We start from the raw sequence: 16,895 nt of genomic DNA, 5'->3' as shown, positions 1-16,895 counted from the left end.
TATGTTACCATGTAACGTGGGCGTTTTTTTAAAGGGGCAATCACTTACAATACAAAACCATCCCTGAGTTCAGCCAGCATTCTGCACGGCCACCGAACTCAGGCGGAATTACATCCAGCCCTATAGCTGAATTCTCCAAATTTGTGTGTTGCTTCACTGGATATATGAAAAGAAGTAATTGCAATTCTGTGATCAAATGCTATCCTAGCCCCATTTTTCATCCAAGCATAATACTATAAATACATATTTAGCAAAAAATGTCTACAATTAATTTGTGTTCTTTTTCTCTAATTCTCAAGGAATTTGCAAGGGCAATATTTGGGTATATCTATCTATCTATCTATCTATCTATCTATCTATCTATCTATCTATCTATATATAAATGTGAAAGCCCTCACTCACTGACTGACTCATCACTAATTCTCTTACTTCCCAATATGTTAGGAAGCTGAAATGTAACATCGGTATTCTGCAGGTGGGAAATAGGAAAACTACGTAATTAGAGTTTTAATAAACCTCCCCCAAGGGGTTGAAATGACGTCATTACCGATGAGTGGCTTGCGTTGCATGAATGATAACTCCCAAACAGACAATTGGATCAAAATTTGGATTGCACCTCCAGTGTGTAGAATTTTATAAACTACAAAAATGATCCCGTCACCTTTTACTGTATCTGCTACGTTTGCTCCTCGGGTAACGCCAAGAACCATGGATTAATATTTAATTACATTAAGACGTCTCAAATATACATCTCTATAGATTTAGCCAAAAAATTTAACACTCATCTATATTTACAACCGCGGAAATCAGAAACTCCCGTGCGGAGAACGGATAGAACAGCTAGTTAGCATATAAAGTGCTACTCTCAGCTGTTCCTTTGAGACTCCTGATAAAATATGTATGTTTTTAAACCGGTTGCCTTTTTCAAGTCATGATCTCTCTGCTATTAAAAATAGTCAGTATTTTACCACAATTACAGTTAGTAGATAGAATTTATTTTCTAATTTAAATCACATCACTTACCATTCCTTCAGACCACCTCTGTTTCCCAGAACACTTCCTGCAAAGTGATTGGGGAATCACCTGTCATCCACCAATCAGTGTGTGCAGCCCCCCCACAGCTGTGATTGGTAAATGTCCAGCGTCAACCACCAATCAGCAGAATACCAGCAGAGTATGGCCCCATTAACAGTGAGTCACTGCCACTGACTGCATTTTAATGAATCTTGCTGGTGGACGCGATGCATACAGAGAATGCATGCTGCCCTGCTGCTCGGATAGTTTCTTCAACACAATAAGGGCAACCATGGAGCTGCTTCTTGGTCGCCAGGCATGCAAATGTAAAGTAGACTGCGTCCCTAATCGTCAGAATTTTGCTGGTCTGGGTGACAAATGTCACCCTGTCCCCCTGGCCAGCTCGCTGTTTTGGATGATTTGTGCTCTTTTCTGCTCCAACCCTCTGCTCACTTTCCTCAGTGTAGGTAAAGTTTGGCATTAACAAGCTTGTCCCTGCTCTTCCCTCCTTCCTAGAAGCAGCCAATGTCTGGTCAATAGACCACTGTGGGATGGATGCAAAGCTGTTGGCTGTCACTGCGCTTACCCAGCAGTGACAGGATATTAGAACTACTGATTCCACTTGGTTCCCAAATCCCATTCTCCAGTTCTAATGATGTCACTGGTTGGGAATTTTAGTTTACAGCTTCTGAAAAACTACAGGTTGCCTAAAGGTCCGTACACACTTAACGATAAAATGAGCGACGTGGCTCATTTTCCCCCTCCTTGAGCGACGTCGCTCATTTTATCGTTAAGTGTGTATGCCGCCAGCGACGACCGATGCGCGGCCCCGCGGGTCGGCAACGATCGTCGCTGTCGGTAGGGCATGCATGAAGGATTTGGACTGTCGTCCACGACCTTCATGCAGGGCTGGCGGGGGCGTGACGTCACTGAGCGATATGAGCGGTCATATCGCTCAGTGCGTACAGGCGGCCGCCGACCGGCCGGCCCGGGAGGGGGAAACGTTAGACGATGTCGCTCACAGAGCGATATCGTCTAATGTGTATGGGCCTTTAGTTTGGGACACACAACTTTATTACTTTTCATTGTTGTAGATAAAGGATTGAGAAATTGTAAAATATATAATGGCTGTAATTTTTAATTATAGAGATGAAATTATTTTATTATAAATTATCACTACCTATTAATGCTGCTAATTTAGTGCATATTGTTATTTACTAGATAGAATTATTACTGGCAAAATATGCCTAATGATAAATTCCAGTTTACCATATTAGCCAAAAGTGACAAGCCACTTTCAAACATTCTAAAAAAAACAAACCTGTGCAGTACTGTATGTTGAAGTTTGCATGAGAAATAACATAATTCATATGAACAGCACAGTCTCATTAACTCGTAGGGCTTCTTTACAGGACCATCCATAATAAAATGAAGTCTGGCTACTTTGTATTTTTATTCCTAACAAACACTTTCTTTATATCTCAAATTTATTCTTACAGATAATAAGTTTCAGAATAAAAGGTCTAAAGAACATTTCTATAAGGCGATGAAAAGAAGTTACACAAATAGAAGACCGTGTCTCGTTTCCTTTCCAAGTGCAGAATCATTCTTTTAGAAAGTGTTATGCATCTGTTATTAATTAGAAGATAGAGAAGTGAAATATACAACAAAATGTGGAATCCTACTTGAGTGACACGCTGAACTGGCTTTAGAATTTGTGGAAGAACCATCGCTCTCTGGAAAATGAATTAAACATATTCTTCAAGTCTGACTGGATAAATCACACTATCTTGTGTTTTACTGTTCTGTCAATGGGAATGGAGCCCTTAAAACCGGCTTTGTGTTTTGTTAGTTGTTTATAAAGCAAAATGTGTGCCGTAATATTTAAACTCTGGAGTCTACTCTATGGAAACAGGTGAAATAAGTAGTCTATATATAATATGTTTGAGCTACTGCTAAATGTGACAACCACAGATATTATCTCTAATGGGGCCCCATACATCAGCAGTCAGAAAAAGATTCAGCATTTTCCCCTGATTAAACGATTCTTGATTTCACCAATACATTGCCAATATTTTTCAGTGATTCGCAGATCATTTTCAGCAAATACAGATCTGCCAATCTTGAAGGCTGATCAATTTACTAGTAATGGTTTGCAAATCGGCTGATAACCACACACTATCAGTCTACAGTCCCGATTGGCTGGTGAAATCCAACTTCATTTACAGACTCAGATCAGCGTTTGGTCGGAATCTGCGATTGGTGAACACCATACCGTGCAGATTTTTTTTACCCCAATCTGCAAAACGGGAATTGCCTCAATTCATTGCAGATGTATGGGCCCCATAAGATGTGTAGGCACCACAGTATTTAAGATGTAATTAGTTGTAAGTTGTGTAAAATGTATTTCAATTTAACTACTGTATGTAACTTTATATCATTGATTAGAACATTTTGAGATAGAAGGTGGCAGCTGATTTGCTATTTCTTAAATTTAAATAAAGTATTATAACCCCAATTGCATTACATGTCTAACATTTAAAAGACCATGCATGATTACAGTTTTGCATTAAGAGCTTAGGTATAACAAAATATGTTGCAGACCTAGAACAGAGGGTTTTAATGAACAGAGCGGAGATTTTATTTGACTCATCACGTTATATACTTTTGAATTATTTTTCAGACATTACATCCATTAGTAATATCACACCATGGGAACTGTTTATCTTTCTAATACAGTACATTTATAAAAAGACAATTTCAGGTAAAACAAATAAAAATCTACCATGAAGATTAAGTTTTGATAGAAATGGGTCCCAAAGACATACTTATTTAACGGATGACAAAAAAAAAAAACCCTTACACAGATTATTTCGATGTGAGGATTTTGAATTACTGCAATACACAACAGGAATACATGTTTTTGAAACGTGTCTGGTTCATAAAGTGTTGTAGTACTCTTGTCTTAAGTTAATGAGGAAACACAAACCGTTTTGAGAATGAACAATAATGTCTCAACTGTGTGATAAAACCAAATATATCATCTTTATCTGTCAGATAATTTATTTTGTAAACCTATAAAATGTTGCTGCTATGACTGGTAGGATGTTGAAAATAAAGTAAAGCAAACAGTAAAGGTCACCTGACTCTTTCACACAGTGTGGCAGCCAATTCACAATCCAAGTTTCAGCATCTCAATGATGCCTTTATCAAGATTTAAAGTAAAGCAAATCAGTTAACCTAAAATACCATACATTAACAGTTCTATACACACAATGTAGGAGGGGTAGATTGTAGATTGCAGAATGACAACAGGAAATAGTCATTATGCCGTTCAATACAACACAGGAAGTGGAAGAACCCACAGGATTTTTTTTTTTAAACTCTGGTGGCAACTTCTATAATCTGTTTTGTGCTACATCTTCATGTAACAAACCACGATGTCCAAGTCAGTTAAGGCTTTAGAAGAAGGTCATTCACTTCCAGCTTTCTACAAGGGATTTACTTCCTGACTACCTTGTCAAGATGGCAAGAGGCTTAATTTGCTTCATTAATATAGTCCTATAAATCACAGTCCATTTATTATTATTTTCCCCAATTTACTAAGACTGGTGAGAGCCATACCTCAATTCCTCTTCTGTATGCTCTTCCTGGATGATTGAGGACTCTGTGAGGCGCATTCCAACAAATGCCATTTTTTAGGTGAGCACCTAACTAGTACGTACGTACTGTATATGTATGAGTTTGCTTTATATAGAAATACATTGATATTTTATTTCACATTTGGTAAGAAGAGTTTGCTTTGATACAGATGTGTCCTCTTACATCTTTGCTACAAGTCGCATTACACAACGCGTGAGTGCCGTGTGACTTGGTAGCGCCAAGCGTCTTTGTTTGCGTTTTTTATGCAAAAATGCATCTTTGGTGTAAAGTATTGTAACAGGAAGCACAGGAAGCTTCTGTTGATTAAAATGATATGCAGCATGCCCACATTCTGTGTGTAACTGCAACTGTATTTTGGAAGCCGATAGAGGCGCAATTACATACAGAATATAGACATCCGCATGTCATTTTAATCAGCAGAAGCTGCTTGTCCATGCTATTACATTACTTTGCGTCTAAGATGTATTATCACAAAAAAAAATGTGGGATAATTTCTCATTATATTTTCTGTGCATGCATAAGAATACAGACTAGCCATTCTTCATGCCCAGTCAGTCAAGCTTTACAAGCAACCCCAGCCTAAAAGGGTGGTCTTCAGTATGCCGAATGTCGGGATCCCGGCGCACAGTATACCGGCGCCGGAATCACGACACCCGGCATACCGACAGATATTCTCCCTCGTGGGGGTCCATGACCCCCCTGGAGGAAGAATAAAATAGCGTGGCGCGCATAGCACGCCACCGTGTCCGCAGCGTTGTGAGCGCAGCGAGCCCGCAAGGGGCTCATTTGCGCTCGCCACGCTGTCGGTATGCCGGCGGTCGGCTCCCCATACTACACCCGCCTAAAACTGTACTTGCAATCAGCGTAAAAGACCAGCATGTGTTAAACTAACTAAGTGCCATTTCAAATTTTTACCTCCAAGCTGCGGGGATATGCTGAATTACAAAAACTGCCACTTTGTAAATAAAGCACATAGGCTACTCTCTCATAAATACTGGGTTCAGCACATGAAAAGACCATCTGTAATGTGTGTAGGTGAACATGTACTTTTTTCCACTGAACAAAATATGCCTACAAAATACATGAGCTCCGCATGTGTAGTTCTAGTGTAAATGCCCCTTAAGAAATTACTATAAACCTTATGAAACAACAATCTGATTTATTTGACCAGGTTATAATAACATTTTCTGAGACAGTTCATAACACAGGCTTTCAAGGCATGGTGTCATCTTCATAGCACACGCAGGACAATAGTCAACTTTCACTGATCAATTTCAAGTCACAACCATAAAGTTTTATTCTTATTAACAGAGAAGACATCAAAAAATGATCTAAATAAACTATTATAAATAACAATAGTCATCTCATGTTCACATGAAGCGGACATCAAGAACTTAGAAAAAGATCTTAGAAAAACCAGTCCAGAAATGGAACGTTTAGAGGCTGCCAATGAATGTCAGTTTAATAACTAGATAGAGCAGTAACAGCACGTTATAAATGGACACTCTTCGTCTCCATGTGTTAATCTACCAGGAATCTATGAAAAGATGATCAGCTAAATATTTGGTGGTCAAACTAAACCCAAATCTCAGTGCAGTAAAACATACACATATGCATTTACACAAGCATACTGTATGACTAAAGAACAGATATCCAATCTGAACAAAGGTACATTCTCCTTAAATTACATATTAAGCAATAGAAATAAAAACTCCTAAAATCATTAGGTTGCTTGTTTTAAATCTCTAAAATCAGATGGTTTTAATCTGCCTTAAAATGTGACATAAAAGTTGTAGCACAGACAGTGAATGTCTGACAAAGGATTTTATCAAGGGAAAAAGGCGTACAATGCTACAGCTTCTTGAGTGATAACAGTCGTTGAATTGGTATTATTGTATACTCTAAGTGTGGTACAATGACACTGCCTCCCCCCTGATTAAGTAAACCTTTATTTAAGGGTTTCTCCAGCATTTAACCAAGAGATGCCAGAGTATGTGTCCTACAAAAAAAGCAGGTTGTGCCATGCTCTTAGCTTTCTATGCTTGGAAAATCGTGCTCCAAACATTTTTATGTCTAAGTAGCCATTACAATTTATCCAAGGTAAGGCCTCACAAATTGAGATTCATGATAAATAAAATCGAAAAACAAAACTACAAAATACCCTGCTAGGGCCATAGACCACATCACTAATGAGCTACTAAATCAAAACATCAAAAAGTATGAATTAATAAATCCCCACAATTAATAAAACCTGTTCACTTTATATTAAAACTTCTCTACTACTCGATTATGGAATGTTTAGATCCTGACTGGCAGAGGTCAGTTTCCCTTTACATCAACCACATCTACTATTTTTTAGTGCAACAATTCATTAACTGTACCGCTACTTAAGTAGGTTCTGTAGCATTGCAGTAGCGTAAGTTGGTCGGGCTTGTCGGCTTTCAATAGCATTACTCAAGTACTGGATTCCACCACAACGCTCCCAAATCTCTTCAAACTGTCTGGGTAGAATTTCTGCACCTCTTTTTCTTGTTAAGCCAGTTTCTTCAAGGTTCAGCTCACACATCTCCATGTCATCTTTGCCTACAATGGTTCAAACAATATGCAATAAATATTTTAGAAAGTGCAAAGCATTTAAAGCATACTGGGGCAGATGTATTAACCTGGAGGAGGCATAAGGAAGTGATAAACCAGTGATATGTGCAAGGTGATAACGCACCAGCCAATCAGATCCTAGCTAGTAATTTACATATTGGAGCAGATTGGCTGGTTCATTTATCACCTTGCACATATCACTGGTTTATCACTTCCTTATGCTTTCTCCAGGTTAATACATCTGCCCCACTGTACATTACGTGTTCATGCAAAGTTGGAGGAGAACTTTCCACGGAATGGGAAAAAAAAAAAATCAAACTTCAAAAGGTCACCTAAATTGAAAGTTTCTTTACATCCAAATTCCCACCTCATCTATCCTATCCATCGCATAATGGTCGAGGTTGTCTAATAAAATACATACCAGCTACTAGCAATATGGGCGGCTTGTCTGGATGAAGTTCCATTTGACGAGCAATCCATGGACCATCAAAATGTGCATACCACCACCCCTTCTTCTTGTTCTGAGGCTCCTTGTACTGGTCAGCAGGGCGGATAAATGGAATGCGGAAGTAACGCTGCTGCCGATTGACTTCAATCTCCTGTTGCCTTGCAGGCAGTTGCACCACTGGGTTCTGTTGGGCTACAGACAGAGAAATGTTACCTTTAGTAGTTAACAAGATCCATTTTTTGGTTCCCTGTAACTCCATCCTTGTCACATGGTCTACAATCAGTTGTTAGTCCTTTTAATTACTTACAGACAGTGGTGAATCAATAATGGGTGAAGTCTGTGGGTGTACACGAGCCCCACCGCACACATTTTTTCGATACTTACCTCTCTGTATTTATGCAACCCTGACAGTGACTGAGTCCTAGGTGGTGAGCAAGACTCCGGCAAAATGCTGCATCGGCCATCTTCCCAGCATTTTGCGCATGTTCATTAGGAAAAGTTGCCAGGTAAATGGCCACCGCGTCATTTTTCTAAAGACCTATGCACCAGCTAGTTCTCAAAGTCACCGTCACTGCCTAATGGAGAGAAGGAGGGGGCCCGAATAGAGATTGCACACAGGCCCCCTCCTCTTAACATGCAGAGCATATGCTACATAGAAAAATTATAGGAATACATTCTATATTACTGCATGCATGTAATTTGTATTACCCATTGTTATTGATACTACATATTCATAGCAAGAGGACAAGACCTATGATGCAGAGTCCTTTAATATGTATTACTTTCTAACAGAGAGTAGGTAATATTATAGAGCACGCAATATGGTGCTATTATTACACTGTAAAGCTTTCAAGTCTGAGTTTCAAAAAAGGTGTGCTTTTCAGATGCTTGAAATTACATTACATGGCTCAGTACTTTCCCTTCATATTGGCTGGAATAATATGAAGCGCAATTAGACCTTTAAAAATATGTGAAAACGGTTTCTGTTTCTGCAGGAGGGAAAGTAGAACTATTTATGAATCAGTTAAGAAAAAAATAAAGTGTCTGTGTAAGCCCGAAGGCTTTGTCTTGTGTGGATATCGTGCACAATTATACACAGATTAAACCTTTGGAACAGTTTAGTTTGTGGTATTGAGGTTTTTTTGTGTGTAAATGTTAACAATAAAAAAAATAGACTGATTTGCAAAACAAAGTTTCAAGAGATTCAGAATTGCAAAAAAAAAAAGATGTCTTGCATTGGAGATCAAATGCTTTACACTTTCAGTATCCATGGTGATATGTATTAGAATATTAAAATTCATATAAGCAATGGATTTTAATGCATTTAAAATTGTCAGACACAGTATTGTACACAATAATAGACTGGCCATGAATAACATGCCACACACCATGAGAGTACACTAGCATTGGCTTGCCAGCACTATATACTACAGAAATGCTGAAAGATAATATTGAATAGCACAGTGGTGATTCCACAGCATTTGTACAGGTTTTCGTAGCAATCTCCTTTACTTACAAAACCAGAATAGGATTACATGGCAAAAGAAAAAAGTATTGGGAAATTTTATAATATAGTGGTTAATTTGTAAAAGGACATGGTTTCTGTTGTATGAAAGGGTTATATTAGCACAGGGTCAGCACTGAACAATGTGGAAACATTTTAATTAGTGCCCTCTTCTATTGCTACCATTTGCTAAAGTTGTCATTCTTTAGCAAGAGGCCAGGGTTCTGCTGGTGGATCCTTTGTCTCTTCACTGGCACTGACAATGTGGAGACTCACCCTAAGGAGCCACCAGCTGACGCGACCACTCTTAGCAGAGGTGTTACAGTCACCGACTGCGCCACAACTTCTGAGAGGTCCCATCTATTGGTGGTGCTTCATGTGAATGTGTGCTGGGTGACGTGAAGGGGCACTGCCTGGTCTGCTGGGCTTCTCCTTGGAGCAATGGCGCTCTATACGTTCATTTACATGGCCTATGCCCCGGGCCAGCTCTGTCTTAGAATTACCTTGGAATGCCATGAAAAGAGTACATGAACAAGACTTAGATCATGAACACATGACAAGACCTCAACATTTAACCATAAACTTAAGCAAATCTAGCTGCAGTGAGCCTATATCAACAGAGCTGACAAGAACTAAAAACAACACAACTATTAGGCAATTCCCTTAGCATATGCACATTAAAAATAATTATGGTTAACAATCCATATCGGTGTGACCATGGTAATCATGTGTCTTCTCTTTGGTAAGGTAGATTACCATAAATATTTTAAACAAATAGCTGCTGTGGCATAGATACTGAAATCTACAATCACAAAAGAAAATGGATTGTAAATAGCATTACCAGCTTTACATTGATGTATAAAACATTTTAATGCCATATTTATATATTACTAATTATAATGTAGTTTATTTTTAGCCACATTATGAATTGATGCAAAAGCAATATTGTGTGCAAGCAAATGGGTAAATAGCTGGACCCATGACTGTGATCCATTCAGTGCATACTTCCCATCGTTCATCATCTGCACATATATTGATAATAACAAGAATTTTTGTGGACACTATTTTAGTAAAGGCAGTTCCCCAGAGTCAGTATCTTTTTTCTTTTGGGATCCAAGTTTACATTTTGAAGCTCCAGTCTTCATCCTGCATACATAATGTAGGTTGATAATCTTCCCCTAGCAGATAGCACTCTGAGTCACACTGTGTATACACATCTGTCATTTCCACCTCACAAACAAAGTTCACTTGCAAATGACAACTTCCCACTTAAAATTGCAAGCTTTATTTTTACAGTTATGGAGAAAAACTCCTGAGAGGTGAACTGTGCTCGTTATGAAAGCTGTATGCCATGATTTGTTTGTCTGCAAGACAGAGCTTCACCAGCAAAGGTGTAATTATGGGATGCAGTTAAGATGGCGGCTGAAGGAATCCCAGCAGTTGGAATACAGATGCCAAAATGCCGACAACCTTCAGAATGCCTACGCCGGAATTCCAACAGGGTCAGGAGGCCGACTCCGGAATCCTGACAGCTGGCATCCTGACCGTAAGTAAAGCAGGCAGGTTAGGGCCAGGGGGTTAGGTTACTATACTGTTACTTCAACATAGTAACAAATTGTGCAGATTTCAGAGCACAGTTTTATGCCCTTATAGTCAGCATGTATGCCCTGACTCTAGGAAGTTTTGGAGTATAGCCAAGCTCACCATAGTGAGACAGGGTGCTTCTAGGAAAGGTGACAGAAGTTGGAGGCCGTTTAGCGCCTATTAAGTGCTAGGCATGTCCCTGAGGAATTAGGCATACCCAGAACGTTTGCCCTTTTTTCTGGGCAGCGGCACACATGCTTTGAAGTATGTAGTTATTTAGTCCATAAGCTCTATAAAAAAAACAAAATCTGTATAAAGCAACTGTAACCAGCAAGCAAAATAAGATGCAGACCCATTTCCACTTTTGTGTTGAAGTGTGGTACCCAGAAGAGCTTCTCGCAGTTTTTGAAGGAATTAAGATACATTCATCAGCGATCATGAGCTGTGAAAACATTGTGCATGCTTCTGTCTCAAAACTGTGACATAATATCTGTGTTTATTCAGACAGTGAAAGAATATTGCGTCCAGGACAAATCTTATGCCACTGCCTATAAACAAACATTTTTAAAAATAAGTTGTAAAGAAAAATAATTTAAACACTGACAAGAAAATGCAAATGTAATCAGTGTGAACGGTTAATAACAAACAAAACCGAGCTCTTGTCTACTTATGTTTCAAATACACCAGCAGCAATGTTTTCGAAGCATGACACAAAGTGTATCCCAATGTACCAACCAACCGTTTGTTAGAGCTTTGTACTGTATTACACCGCTTTGTTATTGCCTTTCACTCATTAAAGCACTTTGCTACAGTTATGTTTCTCAATTTCCAACCTTTTCACATAAATGGGGTTATCCAATTAGCCGCGATACAATATAGCGGGTAAAATGATCGCACCTATTGCCTGCAAAAACGGATTATCGCGGGTATGCGCGTTCCCGTTTTTTGACCTAACCTATTATAAAATCGTGAAAACAGGAGACCTGTTACGTGTTAACCAGAGAAAGATGCAGGTAAACATGGGGAAATCAGCCTGTACCCACAAAAATGCCAAAGTGACATAGGAAAACAAAATAAACATATATTAGAGGGCATATTAAAAAGGTTTTGGGGGTTTAAAAAGTGTTAAATTGCTGCAATATGTATTTTTTAAAAACACTTGAAAAATGATAAGCAAGCTTTTTGTGTAAAATAAATGTTCTCATTAAATTTGGGGTACACGAAAATGTGAGTAAGTATATATTTGGGTCAATTAAAGGCACCTGTAAAAACCATGCAAAAATGACCAATTACTCCTGCAAGCCTAAAAACACTTGTCCCACTCATAAAGCACCCCTATATACCTGTCCTGTACCTTATACTGTACCCCAATTTCCATCACGTTGCACTTTTTCACCCCAAAACGGACATCTTATTATTGGCTAATTAAAAGTAATTAAAAACCAAGAGGTTCTGAAACAAGTCCCAATATTTTTATCCAAAAATAGGGATTTTCCCCAACTTTTCACCTGCTCAGAATAGGTGAAGAGAAAACCGTATGGAGAATTATTACATGCGAGTAATTGGATAGCTGTGATACTGGGAGCCGCAAAAAAAGAAGAAGGGGGAAATGGGTTATCAAGGCTAATTGGATACCCCCCATTATCTTGTTTATAATTATTTAGCTGCAAAGTAATGAAAATCGTAAAGTTTTTCTTTGTTTCCACAACTGTAGCAAAGAACATGTTTGTTAGTAGAATGAAGCTGAAGCACCTTTCCCTCTTCCTTCAGGTTAGTCTGTTTACCATCTCCACACTTACTTGTGTTGTTCATAAAAGGAGCAAAGTCTGTAAAAAATATCAATCATATGGAATTGAAAACATGCAATATTTTAGTCATCAATTAAAGGGATAATAAAGTGACAATTAAAATGTGTACTATCTTATCACTTAATTAAAAATAATAGATACTGTACTGTGTTCTAATTATAAACATGTTCAATAATAAAGAGGTAATATTTGGTATGGTTAGTAAATTGTGGATAGTTTATTTTGTCTCTACAGAAACCTAACACAGCAGGGATACTAAAGCTAGCTATTTCCAGATAGTATTCAGCCCATGCGATGACTACAGCTAGCTATGACTACATATAGTATTCAGCCCACGCGATGACTACAGCTAGCTATTTCCAGATAGTATTCAGCCCATGCGATGACTACAGCTAGCTATTTCCAGATAGTATTCAGCCCATGCGATGTCTCTTGTAATGCGCCTGGACCACCTGATCCCTGCGCTAATAAGCACGTGCATGTCAGCAAAATGGAACCGAGGCCAAAACTGCTTACTAAATTGTATGTTAGCACTGAGCAAGTGATACAATTCTGCCCATCATGTCTGAAGTATTTTATTATTAATAGCTGTCTGTACAAAATTAAAGGATTGAAAGAAGGTTTCATTTCTGCATTGTGTCTGAAGAATAACGTGTGAACGTTCTCTTACACAGCAGTTACTGATGAAATGTATTTATATGAGGGGCACACAGCATTTGAAGCAGTGGCTAACAGAAATTAGAACAGTATTATCCTCAAGGATTAAGGGGGACATTTACTAAGCAGTGATAAGAGCGGAGAAGTGAGCCAGTTGAGTAGTTGCCCATAGCAACCAATCAGCACCGAAGTAACATGTATAAATTGCATACTATAAAATTATACAGAGCTGCTGATTGATTGATGGAGCAACTACTCCACTGGCTCACTTCTCCGCTCTTATCACTGCTTAGTAAATGTCCCCCTAAGTATTTTGTATAGAAATTGATTTTGGCTGTTTACTTGTAGAACAACACGATCAGCAAAAGGCTGACTCAGAGTGAGATTCCAAGACCTAGCACATATAAATAAAATATATACAGTAACTCAAGTATAATGGTAATTTATGTAAAAGAATAACAGTAATAGTTGCAGTGCAGTCAAGGATATTATGCAGAATAAGAGTAATGGTAACAGTAATAGTTACAGTGTAGTATATCATAGTGTACGATTATCAAAAAAGGATGTTCACCAACTTTCCCAGTTGATGACTTCTGTCTTGTCCAGAACAATTACTGAAAACATTCCCATCTGATGAGCTTATAACATTAGAGTATAACTGCATGTGTCGTGTATTTCGCATCAGTCTTACCATAGTCCATAACAGACTTAGGGGCACGCTGCTCAGTCTCTGCATTGCGTTTCTTATTCTTGGATTTCCAGGCATGATAAACCTTAAGCCGCCTGTGGAACTCCTCTCTGCAGGCTGCCAGCAGCTCGATGTCTGTGCACAAGATTTATAGGGAGACATATTTTGGTTAGTGCCATCAAGGAATATAAAGAATATCCAGATAATGTCGACATTCCTTATTCCACACACATTTTTTTTGCAGTTGACATATAATATATGTATACATAAAATTATACCACATTATTTGATCAATATTATACACAAACATTACATATAGCTCATAAACCCTGTTTATACAATAATTTTCTATATAAGAATTAGTCAATATTTAGTTATTTTAGTGTATTTTGTGTACCTATTTCAGAGCAAGACAGTCCGATAGCTCTGTTCTGCCTGTCCGATTGGGACTGCATTGCCCCGACTAGCCAGGTTGAGGAAGCAGCACTGAAAAGTAAGGAAGGGTAGGTGGCACTTTTCATCATTCCAGACGCTCTGATCAAGCCCCCCATGGCCACCTCCATTTTTATGTGCACAGGATAAATTGTTGGGATGTACGAAGCGGGATATAATGCTAAGTGCGCCAAGGTAAGAGCAGTTATACCCCTTTTCCACCTAAAATCTGGGTCAGATCCTGGTAACTGAACACGGGTTTCAAGCCATGTCACAGTGGCTTGAAACCCCCTTCACACCGCAGGCTGGACCCAGGTTAGTGGTGGGTCTTACCTCTGCCAGTGCTTGGACATGACCTCTCAGATTAAAACGGCAGTGTAAAAAGGTTATTGGAGATCAACGGACACTAAAATCATATTGCAAGTAAAAAGCAAAAAGTTCATAATTTGAAAAGTAATAAGGAGGTAACACATTGTATATAGTAAACACCAAATAAGATAAAAATAACCTGATTTTGTAATATTTAATTTAATAAAGAAGACCTTTGTGCAGATGATTAAGAATATTGATCTTTAATGCATAGTACATTCTATATAATATCACAGCTATTGTGAACAATAGTCTGTATATAATGGCCCAATTGTTACTTGCACCATTTATGCATTTTAGAACAATAATTATAAAGTTTAGTAGCTATGGAGCTAGGTTCATTATAGGGTAGTAAGACCACACAACACAGTACACGTCTCATCATAGGTCACATGCACAGAAATTGCTTTTCTATATACGTTGCTAATGCTAAGATAAAATCACATCTCAGACTTGAAGTAGAAAGATCTTAGAATTCCCAGGTGGATTCATGGGTTAGACTCTGCAGCTGGACCTTTTACCATATAACACTGGGTAACACAAGTTATTATATTTCTCTAGTAAATCCAAGTATAAAAAAAAAGCAGTAAAAAAAAAAAAAAGTCACAATCACTGTTCTAGCTACTAGTTCCTTTCCTGCCAGTGTACTGCCTACTCTGTCTGAGACAGCACGTCTTACCAATCTATCAGAAACTCCACTGCTTCTCTCTGCAGAGGTGAGATGTAGTTCATATCACAATACAATAGTACAACCAGACAACAGAACCTTTTAATGGGCGAGCAAGAGGTGACGTGCCAAATAGCATTTTTCTCTTTAAGGACAAGTAAAAGAAAAGAGAGAAGGCATTTGTATAACAGTAGCTGCTGTATCAAACCCTATATGAAGATTTCATATTCAAATATTAAACAAAAAATAATTTCCTCATATACGTGGCATCTTTATTAAGTACACCTGCACACATGCTCATTAACCACTTAACTGATGATTTTTCCCTTGTTTTTTAAAAATATTTTATTTAATATAGTTGAAAAATATATATTTTTTAAATATTTAAATATTATATTATACATATCTTCAAAACAGATTAAGTGGTTAATGCAAATATTTAATCAGCCAATTATGCGACAGCAACTCCATGTATTGTCATTCTGACCAAACACCAGAACAGGGAAGAAATGTGATATACCTTAAGATCTACAGGTGGCATGTAGAAGAATATCTCTCTGAATGCAAAGACTAGCGGACTTTGAAGTGGATGGGCTACAGCAACAGAAGACCAAACTGGTTTTTACTCTTTTCAGATAAGAACAGGAAAATGAAACTACTATGGACACAAGCCTTCCAAAACTGGACAGCTAAAAATGAAAGGAGATTTCTGCTATGATAAGCAAAATGGTAGGGTTAGAATTTAGTATAAATAAATAACATGAGTCCATGGTTTGTACTTGTTTTGTGTGATGGCTAAGGCTGGTGGTTGTCATGTAATGGCATGGGAATGTTTTTTTAGAATACATTTTGCCTCTTAATACCAACTGAGCCACACTTCCTATTGGTGCTGACCTTGTGCATCCCTTTATGTGTCTACCCGTCTACCCATCTTCTAATGGCTACTTCTAGCAGGATAACACACTTTGGGGTCTATGTAATAAGCCTTGGAGAGAGATAAAGTGAACAATGATAAAGTACCAACCAACTAGCTCCTAACAGTCATTTGATTGGATGGTATCGCCATCCACCCTATCTCTTTCCAAGCCTTAGTACATAGACCCAAATGTCACAAAGCATACATAATTTCAGTGGCCTACACAGTCACCAGATCTCAATCCTATTGATCACCTTTGGGACCAGGAGATTTGCAGCATGAAAGTACAGCCGCAAATCTTCAACAACTACATGATGTTACCATGTCTACTCGGAGCAGAATATAATCAGGTAGGTTTCCAGCGCCTTGCTGAATCAATGGCATGAAGAACTCAGGCTAATCTGGAGCAAAGGGGTGTCCAACAAAGTGCTAGAATGTTGTATCTTATAAAGGGGTCACTGAGTTCAGTTTTAGCCCACCTATTTTGGTTATAAATCACAACATTACCAGATGAACCTTACACTATATCACATGATGCAAGGCGTGAGGG

The 16,895-nt window shown here is 38.3% G+C and overlaps 2 protein-coding genes across 10 annotated transcripts in view; one reads left to right on the top strand and one right to left on the bottom strand.

Annotated features, from left to right (window-relative positions):
- The window catches only part of IMPG1 (interphotoreceptor matrix proteoglycan 1), a 511,490-nt gene extending 507,966 nt beyond the window's left edge, over positions 1-3,524 (top strand). Inside the window, exon 16 of the mRNA XM_063916848.1 lies at positions 2,514-3,524. The gene's annotated coding sequence lies outside the window, so the exon portion shown is untranslated. The remainder of the gene's footprint in view (positions 1-2,513) is intronic.
- Positions 3,525-5,816: 2,292 nt separating this feature from the next.
- MYO6 (myosin VI) overlaps positions 5,817-16,895 on the bottom strand; it is a 449,562-nt gene continuing 438,483 nt past the window's right edge. For 5 of the 9 annotated variants that reach the window (XM_063916839.1, XM_063916842.1, XM_063916844.1 and 2 more), the window contains 4 exons: positions 13,965-14,096; positions 12,608-12,634; positions 7,694-7,912; positions 5,817-7,260 (listed from right to left, as the gene is read on the bottom strand). In XM_063916839.1, the coding sequence (XP_063772909.1) occupies positions 7,061-7,260; positions 7,694-7,912; positions 12,608-12,634; positions 13,965-14,096 (578 nt within the window). In that variant the 3' untranslated portion in view covers positions 5,817-7,060. Of the gene's footprint in view, positions 7,261-7,693; positions 7,913-12,560; positions 12,635-13,964; positions 14,097-16,895 lie in introns of all 9 variants that reach the window. The other 4 variants (XM_063916841.1, XM_063916843.1, XM_063916846.1 and 1 more) reach the window with 2 other exon arrangements.

Source organism: Pseudophryne corroboree, chromosome 4, assembly GCF_028390025.1.
Source record: "Pseudophryne corroboree isolate aPseCor3 chromosome 4, aPseCor3.hap2, whole genome shotgun sequence".
In the NCBI taxonomy this organism is placed as follows: domain Eukaryota; kingdom Metazoa; phylum Chordata; class Amphibia; order Anura; family Myobatrachidae; genus Pseudophryne; species Pseudophryne corroboree.
Note: the sequence above shows the minus strand (reverse complement) of the source record. Positions and strands in the feature narration are given on the sequence as shown.